This window comes from Lepus europaeus, chromosome 18, assembly GCF_033115175.1.
Source record: "Lepus europaeus isolate LE1 chromosome 18, mLepTim1.pri, whole genome shotgun sequence".
NCBI classification, from domain to species: domain Eukaryota; kingdom Metazoa; phylum Chordata; class Mammalia; order Lagomorpha; family Leporidae; genus Lepus; species Lepus europaeus.
This window is the reverse complement of record NC_084844.1, coordinates 51,889,768-51,901,603: the sequence shown is the minus strand read 5'-3', so window position 1 is coordinate 51,901,603 and position 11,836 is coordinate 51,889,768. Positions and strand designations below refer to the sequence as shown.

Here is an 11,836-nt window from a genome sequence, read left to right as displayed (position 1 = left end):
AACTCAAGCGCACTAGAAATATTGTGTAAAATTGCCTTCAAGCTGTTAAGTGTAAGGTGTAAATGAAACATGAATTTCAGGTTGGACTTAGGTCTTATCCCCAAGATATAATATTTTGTATATGCAAATATTCCAGAATAAAAAAATCCAAAATTTGCAGCGCTGCAGCGGTCGCAGTGCCTTCCTGTGCTGCGCGCGAAGCCCCTGTTGTCTCAGCAGAATCGCCTGGCCAGCGGCCTCACTGCCCAGGCGGACTTCCTGCTTCCCCTCCTCTTGCTCTCAGGCCCTTTCACCCTCCAGCTCTCAGCGCAGGAAAATCACTTTCATTTCAAACTAAATCAGCCATAATGAGGAAATTAAAATCAACTAATTTTTAAAAGATGCTATATTCCAAAATTGTATAACTCCTAAAATGTATTTCAGAGACAATATTGAAGTTACCCTCTCTCTCCATTAGAGAAAGTTTAAATCAGAGGTAACACCTGGACTCCAAGGTCAGCCACTTACTGTTCTTTTGGGCTTTTTTTTTTTTTTTTTTAAGATTTATTTATTTGTTTGAAAGTCAGAGTTACAGAAAGGCAGAGACAGAGAGAGAGATTTTCCATCCGCTGGTTCACTCCCCAAATGGCTGCAACTGCTGGAGCTGGGCTAATCCCAAGCCAAGAGCCAGGAGCTTCTTCTGGGACTCCCACAAGGGTGCGGGGGTCCAAGCACTTAGGCCATCTTGTACTACTTTCCCAGGCCATGGCAGGGAGCTGGATTGGAAGTGGAGCAGCCGGGACTTGAACCAGTGTCCATATGGGATGCTGGCACTGTAGGCAATGGCTTTACCTGCTATGCCACAGTGGTGTCCCTGGTTTTTTGTTTGGTTGTTTTTTTTTTTTTTTGCCAGGCAGAGTGGATCAGCATCACGCTGATCTGAAGCCAGGAGCCAGGTGCTTCTCCTGGTCTCCCATGCGGGTGCAGGGCCCAAGGACTTGGGCCATCCTCCACTGCACACCCTGGCCACAGCAGAGAGCTGGCCTGGAAGAGGGGCAACCAGGATAGAATCCGGCACCCCGACCGGGACTAGAACCCGGTGTGCCGGCACCTCAAGGCGGAGGATTAGCCTGTTAAGCCACGGCGCCGGCCTGTTTGGTTGTTTTAAGATTTAAGCCGGCGCTACGGCTCACTAGGCTAATCCTCCGCCTTGCGGCGCCGGCACACCAGGTTCTAGTCCCGGTCAGGGCGCCGGATTCTATCCCGGTTGCCCCTCTTCCAGGCCAGCTCTCTGCTGTGGCCAGGGTGTGCAGTGGAGGATGGCCCAAGTGCTTGGGCCCTGCACCCCATGGGAGACCAGGAGAAGCACCTGGCTCCTGCCATCAGATCAGCGTGGTGCACCGGCTGCAGCGCGCCAGCCGCGGCGGCCATTGGAAGATGAACCAACAGCAAAGGAAGACCTTTCTCTCTGTCTCTCTCACTATCTACTCTGCCTGTCAAAAAAAAAAAAAAAAAGATTTATTTTTATTTGAAAGGTAGGGTGACAGAGGGAGAGACAGAGATCCTCTATCCTTTGGTTCGTTCCCCAAATGCCTTCCAACAGCTAGAGCTGGACCAGGCTGGCCAGGAGCCAGAAACTCCATGCAGGCCTCCCACGTGGGTAGCAGGGACCCAGGTGTTTGGGCCATCACCTGTTACCTTCCTGAGTGTGTTAGCAGGAAGCTGAATCAGAAGCAGAGGAGCTGGGACTTAAACCTGCACTCCAATACACGATGGGCGTTCCAAGCAGCAGTTTAACCCGCCACGCCCCAGTGTCTGCCCCAACATACTGACTTTTGATTCTCGGGGGTCAGCTCCCTCATCCATAAGCCAGGGGTATTAATGTCCACCTCACAGGGTTGTGGTGAGGATGAAGTGACCTAACTTATGTAAAGCACTGGCTATAAGGCGGCGTTGGGGAAGATGTTTGGTGTAGCAGATATCCTATACCAGAGTGCCTGGATCAATACCTGGCTCTGGCTCCTGGCTCCGGCCTCCTGCTCCTGCACATCCTGGGAGCGGCAATGATGCCACAGGTGATTAGGTTCTTTAACCCACACGGGAGACCTAGAGTGAGTTCCTGGCTCTACCAGTTTTGTTCAGTCCCTCCAATTGCAGGCATTTGGGAAGTGGATGGAAGAGTCTCTGTCTCTCCCCTCCCCTCTGTCTTCCTCTTCTCTCTCTATTTCTCTCACCTTTTTAATAAATAAATAATGTTTAAAAAGAAGACACTTGCTAACTGGAAGCTGTCACTCTAAACAATCTGTTTACTATTAGCCATTAATTACTTCCAAGAGATTCACTTAAGATGGTTGCCAGGTGAGAGTATTCATGACCCGAGTTAGGAATTGCACCTTAAACTGAAGGGGCAGAGGGCTGGCTCCAGTTCGTCTCGTTCCCAATAGCTGGCCCCACTTTCTTACTTTGCCTCACTTCATAGTAACTCAGCTCTGATGTGATAGGAAACCACATTTTACTCGACTCAGAAAACTCCTCATTGAGGTACAAACACTACTGGGTTGGGAACTGAGTATTAGTCACAGATACGGTCTGTGACTGTTCTAGTTGTGACAGATGTTACCTGCATGCTGAGTAACGCCACATCTCTGGGTATCCCGAGAGAAGCATTGCTTACTAAATAAGGAGTGGCTAGCACAAGAAACGGGAAAGTAAACGGAAATTGTTGACTACCTCTCTAAGGACCCTATACAGGGCTTGGCATTTTCCCAGACCTTCTCATGTAGTGTCAGCAACACTGTGAGAGGCTTCTGTCTGGGTGACTGGGTCCTGCATGATGCCTGTTGTCCTTCCCGTCAGCTTCTATTACCCCTATTTATGGTTGACAAAATGAAATCCAAAGGAAGGTAAGTATTCTGTCTGTGCATGTAACAGAGCCAGAGCACTCCTTCCTTCTGCCCCGGACTCTTTCCTAAGAATATCCATGCATACCTGTCCAGCTGCAGGCTGCCTCCTGTTTGCTAGATCCATGGACACCCAAGTCCAGACTTACTTCACCGCTGTGTGACCCTTCACAGTGGCACCACTCCCTTCTATCTCTTCCTTTGGCTTCCGTGGCACCATTCTGCTGGGGCTGTCTTGCCTCTATAGCTCTTCCCCCCCCCACCCAAAGATTGATTGATTTGAGAGGCAGAGTTACAGACTGAGCTAGTGAGAGACAGAGAGATATCTTCCATCTGCTGTTCACTCCCCAAATGGCCTCAATGGCCGAAGCTAGGCCACAGGAGCCAGGAGCCTCCTCTGGGTCTCCCACATGGATGCAGGGGCCCAAGCACTCGGGCCATCTTCCACTGCTTTCCCAGGCCACAGCAGAGAGCTGGATCGGAAGCCAAGCAGCCGGGACTCAAACCGGTGCCCGTATGGGATGCTGGCGCCGCAGGCAGCGGCCCAACCTACTACCCCACAGCGCCAGCCCCCAGCTCTTCCTCTTGACCCCCCCCCCTTCCTTTGGGTGTTGTTCCTCCCAAGCCCTGTGCTTGGATCACATTTCGCGGGTGACCTCATCCATGATGTTGGCTACAGTTACTGTCTGCCAATGATTCCCGCACCTTTGGCTGCAGCCCAGCGCCGCCTTCAGGATCTAGTGCCCTGTGTCCAGTACGATCTGGACATGTCTATCTGCATGCCCCCCAGTTACCTCACGCAGCCCAGAGTCCTCTTCCAGCAGCCCCCTTTCCCACCAGTGGACTCCCCATCCTCCCAGACACCCAGGCCTGTCACCTTGACCCCACCCTGTCCTGCAGACCCCTTCCCAATCAATGACCGAGCAACTTCGGTCCATCGTCTCTGCTCTCCAGTGCCACTAACCCGGTTCCGCCCGCCTTCATTTCCCCCAGACTGCTGCAGTGGTGTCCCTGGTCTTTGTCTGCACATGATCTCTCCGTTGCAGTCCCTTGACACCACAGTCAGGCGTCACCTCTTTAAGATCTTCACTTGATCATGCCCTCCCTGTGAATCCTTAACCCTGAACTGTACACTTGAAAAGGATGCATTTTTATGGTATATGAAGTATTTCTCAGTTTAAAAAATAAAATGATAGCTTGACCTGGTTTACAAAGCCTCCAATGGCCGGGTCTCGCTTCTGCATCTCTGTTGCCCTGTGGCCCCTCCCAGCCTCAGCATCCACGCTGCTCATCCTTCTTAGCTCTCCACTTGTCTGAGGTTAGCATGAGCCGCTTATTCTCTCCTCCACTCTCACCCTCTCCGTCCTCTTCACTTGGCTGACTTCTCCTTGTCCTTCACGGCTCCCCAGAAAGCCGCCTTGAGTTCCCTCTGACCGAGTTAGGTTCCGATGTGTGTTCCTGAGGCATTCGAACTTGGCCACATTGTATTCCTCCGTTCCACAGGGACTTACTGAGCAGCTGTTCTGGGCAGGTGCTGAGCATTGTTGGTAAGGAAAATGGGTGGTCCCTGTCCTCGTAGAGCTCAGAGCTTGAAGGAGGGAGATGGATATTAAGCAGTAAGTTTACTAAATAATTATGGCATTTCACAGTGGATGTGACAAGACTTGACATAATTGGAGGGGGCAGAAAAGACTTCCCCAAGGAGGTGACATTTGAGCAACTTTCAGGAGCAGGAGTTGGCCACATGAAGCGTGGAGGGTGAGACAGTTAGCAAGAAGGCTCTGACAGGAGCCGGGCTGGGGGCCTGAGAAACTTAGGGGCCAAAGTGAGAGAGAGAGAGAGAGCCTGAGAGCCAGATCACGCAGGACCCTGGATCTTGGGAAGAGTTTCCTACTTTGTCTTAAGAAGTAGAAAGTCTTTGAAGACATTAAAGGTGGAACTTTTTTTTTTCTTTGACAGGCAGAGTTAGACAGTGAGAGAGAGACAGAGAGAAAGGTCTTCCTTCCATTGGTTCACTCCCCAAATGGCCGCCACGGCCGGCACTGCACAGATCTGAAGCCAGGAGCCAGGTGCTTCCTCCTGGTCTCCCACGCAGTCGCAGGGGCCCAAGCACTTGGGCCATCCTCCACTGCCTTCCCGGGCCACAGCAGAGAGCTGGACTGGAAGAGGAGCAACTGGGACAGAATCCGGCGCCCATATGGGATGCCGGTGCCACAGGTGAAGGATTAACCAAGTGAGCCATGGCACCAGCCCCAAAGGTGGAACTTTGAAAGCTCTCCCTGGATTCATGATAAGATGGGACAAACTTCTCTGAACCTCCAACTAAGCTGTAAGCTGTTTGAGGGCAGAAATTGTGTCTTACTATTGTATCCAGAGTCCACCATTGTGTTATGCGTTGAGAGGAGTAAGTGATTGAATGCAGTAAATGCAGGTAATATAGGTCATCACTGTGACCATCAGAGACAAGCCTCTGACCGTCCCGCCAGCACTCTCTCATGATTGTCTTTACAGAGCTTCAGTGTGTGAGTGCGTGCTCACTGACATACAGTCTTATGGTCCTAATGATGGGGACACATCCTGAGAAATGTATCATTCGGCGACTCCAGCATTGTGAGAACATCATAGAGTGCACTACATGAGCCGGGATGGCCAGTGTCATAGGTGTGTAATCTTAGGGGACCACAGTCGTGCGTGCAGATCTGTTGTTGACCGAAAGGTTCTCGGACACAGAACTGTAGGTATTTAGTATAACTGTCTGAAATGATCTTCTCTCCTTGTTTATTGTTTATCCTCCCTAATGTAAGCCCCTGGAAATCAGAGACCTTCTCTGTCTCATTCACTGATAGATCTCCAAACCCTAGAACAGAGCTTAATATCTTCATCCATAAGTGGTGCATGAGTGGCATTTTTAACACTGCTTGTATAAAATGTCACTGGTTCCCACCCAGTATCCATTCTGTCCTTGCCTAGTAAGAGACCCTGCATTTTGGATGTCAGTATAAAATATTCACTATCCCAGACTCCCTTGCGGCTAAGGGTCATCATGTTATGCATTTCATATCAATGAGATATAGTCAAAAATCTAGAAAAATTTTTGCCTTCTTTTTATAGGCACTGCCTTTTCTTCTGTCATCTTTTCTTCATTCCTGCCTACAATGCCGACTAGAAGTAGGGCAGCCAAAAAGTTGGTAACCATGAGGACAACAATGAGGAGACGGGAGAAACCTGGTACATTGATGACCTAGCAGATTCACTATTCCACTAGCTCCATACCCCTTATTATGTGAATAAAATTAAAACCTTGTAGGGTTAGGCTTCTGCTACAAATGGCCAAGTATAGTCTCAACCCATACGCTATGGTGGAGTAGTATTTGTCCCTCTAGGTTGATCTCTCAGGGCAAACTTATGTAATTCATCTCCCTTAGTATTTTAGGAGACTTGGAAGAATTTCTCACCAGAAATATCACTCTCTCTTCAGTTCTGTTCAGACTGACAGTGATCAGATAGCAAGGGACCCCACCGTGTCTAACTCTGGCTCTTGAGTTCCCAGAGTTCAGATAGTGGGGTTATTTATACCATTCCCTCCTGAACTAAGCGTTTATTGCTGCTCTGTGGCAGCACTGTGTGGCTGCCGGGGGTACGGGGATGATTTGTTCAGATGGCTGAGGCTAGATGTCTGAGTTCCCACTAAACAGTAAGCTCCCCAAGGACCGCAGCTGAGCTGCTCCCGGTAAGGAGACCAGTGCTAGCAGTCTCTGTACCAGCTTGTTCGTCACCTCAGCTTCTTCCCCCATCCCCATCCCCACTGTTAATGGTCTCACTTCACCAACTTATTCACCAGTTTTCAAAAATGCTTCCCATGTGGCTAGAATACCCAGTACTTAGGCTGCCTATTTGTCTGCATTTTGAATGTCTAACGTTTGACTTCTAAGATATAGATCATCCAGATTTCTAAATTTGTGTGGTTTTCTACAACAAAGCCAAGTGTTCTTGCTGACCCGTCACAGGGACTGTTCTGACGTGAACATACCTACGTAGTCTCCCCAGACTCAGCTCTGAGGCCGGGTGCGTTCACCTGATCCTCATGTCATCCTTGAGTGTTCCAGTCCCAAGTCCAAATGATGTGTCCCCTCACTCAGCTCCAAAGTGCAGCCAAGTCGGAGACAGTGAGAAAACCCTTGAATCCAGTCAGGAATTCAGCTTTAAAAGCTTCGGGAATGTTTGCCATAGAAATGTGGCGAATGTAACACAGGTGGAGACAGGTGCGAACAATCCTGGGACCACTTTGTATATCACTGTTGGTATTCTACGTTTTAGGGTCTTTAAAGTTGTGTGTGTGTGTGTGTGCTATTTCAGGATAGCTGTTACTTCAGCACAGATATTATTTTGAGAAGCTGATGGGAATTACAGCGTCTTTCTCCGGAATAATAAATACCTGCACACACACATGGAGAATTTAGAAACATTTTCAAGATGTCCAGGTTACAGATCCACCTGGGACTTGCCATGAGGGAGGAAACGTTCTGTACCCTAATTTGATCCTTCCTCCTCTACCTTTCCACTTGTCTCGTGTGTATGCTTTATGATCCCAACGAGTAGGCAGGCTTCCCGCAAGGAGCCAGTGCCGCCTCATTACTCCCCAGTGACGGGTGCGTGCAGGGGCCATGGCTCATGGGAAATATTTGCCACTTGAGTCCTCAGGCTGCTGTGGCTTACTGAGGGCAGGCAGCTCTGCCTCCAGCACGAGAGATCACTGCAGGAGGACGTGGGCCCTCGGCTCATGTTCTGTTTACTTTCTAGGTCTTAGGTTGAGGCGTTACTTACAAACTCCTCGTGCAGATATTGAGAACAAGCCAGTGTCTGGTGGAGCTTTCCACACAAACCACGACTGCACTCTGTTGTATTAAAGTTTCCTGATGCCTTTCACCTCCCTCAGCTGTGTCCCTTGCTCCGCACCACACACACCTGCAGTCAAGACCCTGCTCACCCATCCCACAAGTTACTTCTCATACGCACTCTTCCCTGGCATGTATTCAAAGCAAGAATAAACCTGATGTTAATAGAATGGTGGCCATGTGGTTTTGCCTTCTGATCTCTCCCTCCCCTGTTTCAATCTGAAAGGGCCCCCTCAGTACTGACTTCTTGGGAACTTGGGGTTTAAAGGTCCCTCTCCCTGACTGTAGGCATTTACAGCCATCTGGTGGCCACATGGGGAAATGACAGAGGGAGTGGCCCAGAAAAATCTGGACAGAAAAAAACTCTGTGGAGTAACTTTTGTTCTTAGATCTGCGGGAAGCGGAGAGAAACCTGTGGGTAAATGCTACAGCCCGGGAGCCAGCAGTCCTAGCTCTTGGTCCCACACTGCCTCCCAGGACACAGCATCCCACCCAGCCATTATTATACGAACACTGCATTCCATCAGTTTATTGAGCAGCAGCTGTGTAGCCAGCAGTGGGAACACAGCAGTGAGCAAGGTGGGCGAGCTCTCCGTGCTGCGAGCTTACCTAGCGGTCAGCCAACCACTGACAGCACTTGACAGTGGAGCGAGGACCCTGAAAAACGCATGGTGCACAGGGGAGATCTAACAGTCTTGACCTACACCGAGAAACCAACAGCGACAAAAAAGGTCCGAGAAGAAAGATTTAGGACCTGCCAGGTGGGAAGCGGGAGAGCGTGGCGAGCAGCGACCACCTCTGGCCGTGAGGCAGGACGACGCTTGGCGAGGCCTGGTGTGCGGGCACAGCGGACCGACAGGAGTGCTGCGAGACAAGCGGTGCAGGGCTTTTGGATTTAGAACTTTATTGCAAGCACAACAGGAAGCAGGGAAGCAAGAGCTCACTGACCACAGGGCGTGAAGGGCAGAAGTGGAAATGCAAGGACAAGTAGGAACTTTGTACAGCAGTTTAGACAAGCGGTGGTGGTAACTGGGAAAATTACTTGGGCCATCCTGGGCTGCCTTCCCAGGCGCATTAGCAGGAAGCTCGATCAGAAACTACAGCGCTGGGACTTGAACCCGCACTTCTGTTCTTGCTGCTGCTGCCAGGAAGTTGACCCCTCCGCTGCCAGGGTTAAAGGGAACCAGATGTAACTGTGGCCCCTGTAGAGCTTCTCTCGCAACCACCAGGAGAGCTTTCTGACTGACTTAGCCCCTCCTTTTGGGAGTCATCATTTCACAGTCAACCCCGTCTCCCTCGCCTAAGTGGCAGGGCCCTTCGTCAAAAAAGCTGCCTCACCGAAGCGTCCCAGTGCACAGGCTCTCCCCCACTTCAGCTTTCTTTTGAGTCAGTGAGAACCCACCTCTGCCCAGAAAAATTCAGGAGAGGCGCTTTGCTAAGGCTAACCAGGAAGTAGCCTCAGCAGCCATGACGCGGTTGGCCGTCCTCACTGCCTCGTCTTTGCCGCTGGGGAGCTCCCTTACGAAGACGGTAACTGCTCCCCAGTGCACACGAAGCCTAAACAAGCCTGTGTCCCAGAGAGTGCTCTGAGGCTGGCATGAAGACAGACATGGAGACAGTCCCTTGACAGTGAACAGAGCTCAGACTTGGGGTCGGGAAGTCTTGGATTCGCCTTCTGGCTCTGACGCTCTAACTAACATGCCATAGTGATATTAAGTCTTTCTGGGTTTCAGAAGAGTTATGTATAAAATAGCAGTAGGATGCCCACTTTTGGGGGTAGTTATATTGGGGAATATCATGTCCCCAGCACAGTATCTAGTCTGAGCGAGCCGGATGCTCTTCAGAAGGGAGAGAAGCCAGTTCTGTGTGGTCACTAGGCCATTTCTGTCCCATCTCTACTGCTGTCCCATTTCCATGATGGCCACAGCTGTCCTCCATCCCTCGTCCCTGTGTGGCACTCCTCTTTCTGTTCCTATCAGAACGTCCTACCTGAGCTCAGACTCCTGGATCTCCCTGATCCAAGACACCGCGCCTTCCTGTGTGTTTCCTAAACATCTGCTCACGTCTGGCATTCTCCCTGATTCCCTCAGAGCAACTGGTGGTGGAGCTGGGGAGCAGCTTCACACTTCGGAAGAGCCGGGACCACAGAGGGGTGAGGGGGTCTAGGCCCAGGCGCCCCACCTCTTTTCCTCAGAGCACAGAAAAAGTCAGACTCGAAATATGTCGAGTCCACATGGGCATAATCTCCTTTCCTACAGCTCTGTGAGGTCGTCATTGAAGTAGAGCAGTATTGCAGGAATGTGGAGCGAGCCATCCATGCTGAGGAAGTCAAATTCTTCCTCCTCATCCCGGATCCCGTTCTCCTCCAGCGTATCATTCATGTTCAGATTCTTCCCTTCGTATTTCCACGTGTAGCTGGCTGCATGTACGTTATAGGGCAGGTAGCGGTGGAGGATTTCCCACATCGACTCCAGAGCCCCCACCTGGAGAGACAGGGAAGCAGCCCAGCCCCGGCACCACAGCCTCAGGAGGAAAGCATGCAAGGAGGGGGCGCAAAGGCCCACCTGTCTGGACAGCAGCCAGTTCTAACAGGTGGCCCTGAATTTAGGGTCCAAGCCAGCAGCCCCTCACTCCCGCCTGCTTGCATCAGAGCAGGCTAATAATAACGCTGGACTGCCGTCCAAATCAGCAGTGTAGGAGTTTCCAAGACCCTCCGTCCCTGGCTGCGTGAATGCGGTCCCGGCGCGAGAAGACACCCGACAGGCCCCCGCCCTGGGGCCCACGCAGCCTGCTTCCCCCAGCCACCTCAGTGTAAAGGGAGAAAACACAGTTCCCAGCTGTTCTGAACGTCTGCGGGATCCCCAGCTCCTTCCAAACTGTCCCCCGGCACCGGCTCTCACCTCCAGCGTGTGCTCCTGCGACGTGAGCGTGTTAATGATGCGGATGTTCCGGGTTTTGGGAGACAGCCGTCCCACCTCGTATTGTGAGCCCAGCCACCAGGGCTTCCCGAAGTCATTGGCCCAGTCCGAGCGGGGCAGCTGAGGCGGAACGTGCACAAAGCGGCCCCGCGGGGTGCGGTACCTCAGGCAGCCCGTCAACGGGTCTATGTGCTTGCGGATCTTTAAAGCAAAGTCGGGGGGGGGGGGTCAGCGTCGCAGGCTCGGGGGACCCCCGCTTTTCCTCCCCACCCCAGCTCTCCGGTGCCCCGAGGTCCAGCACAGCTCACGTCTTTGGTCTTGGGATCAAACCAGTGGCTGATGTCCTGGCCCGCAGCTTCCACGATGGGTTTCAACAGCAGGTCCCCTGGGAAGGGGCAGCTGCCGTCAGCGCCGGCCTCCCCAGAACCGGGCACCACCCCTCTCGCGCAAAGCACACACACCTCGCCCGTCGCGGGGCCCTTACCCTTGTATTCCTCTGCCAACGGCGTGAGGTCGTACACGTATCCTAGGTAGGACACCCAGAGGTCCTCGGGCTGGTTATGTTCGGCCACCTCCGCGGGCGTGAAAAAGCGCCGCTTGAAATACTCGAACTCCGGCCCGGCCACTAGGCCCCGGCGCGGCATGGCTCTCGCCCTACTGGTCGCCGGCCCCCTTTGTGGCTTCCTCGCTGGTCAGCAGAAACTACTGCCTGCTCCCGCTGGTCCAGGAGCTGAGCTGGGTGCGTTTGTCCGCTGACATGGAAACCATTGTCCTCTCCCGGCCACCGTAGCCTGAGATTACCCACCGTGGCCGAGGCGGGGCCTGGGCTGCGTGCGCTCCTGGGAAACGTAGTCTGAACTCGCCCCGGTCATTGTATGAGCAGTCGAGTTAGTTCCGAGGGAAAGCGAACACACTTCATCTAAACTCAATGGCCTGTGCTGCACGAGATGATTAGGACGAACTGATGATTAGGCAGAAACATAAAGTGAGGAAGGCCAGCACGAAAGAAGGCAGCCTCGCTAAGTCACGTGGCTCCCAAAGGCTGGCTAGAGGTAAACCCTCGCGATATCGTGTGAGCCTCGGCGCTGGAGAAGCGGGCGAAAGCTCGCGAGATCCAGGCAGGTGCCGCGGAGACTCAGCGGGG

General features: G+C 52.2%; 1 protein-coding gene across 3 annotated transcripts; it reads right to left on the bottom strand.

Annotated features, from left to right (window-relative positions):
• Positions 1-1,396: 1,396 nt before the first annotated feature.
• On the bottom strand, positions 1,397-11,736 carry LOC133747183 (cytochrome b5 domain-containing protein 1). 3 transcript variants are annotated; one of them, XM_062175436.1, is made up of 4 exons: positions 11,177-11,730; positions 11,001-11,077; positions 10,675-10,893; positions 1,397-4,467 (listed from the first exon to the last, which is right to left on the bottom strand). In XM_062175436.1, exons 1-4 carry the CDS (start codon positions 11,334-11,336, stop codon positions 4,462-4,464), a joined length of 462 nt encoding a protein of 153 aa, XP_062031420.1. In that variant the 5' UTR covers positions 11,337-11,730; the 3' UTR covers positions 1,397-4,461. The 3 variants fall into 3 exon arrangements, with proteins under 3 accessions (XP_062031420.1, XP_062031419.1, XP_062031418.1); XM_062175435.1 differs by lacking the exon at positions 1,397-4,467 and adding an exon at positions 7,839-10,257 and having other exon boundaries at positions 11,177-11,716; XM_062175434.1 differs by lacking the exon at positions 1,397-4,467 and having other exon boundaries at positions 10,171-10,893; positions 11,177-11,736.
• Positions 11,737-11,836: the final 100 nt, after the last annotated feature.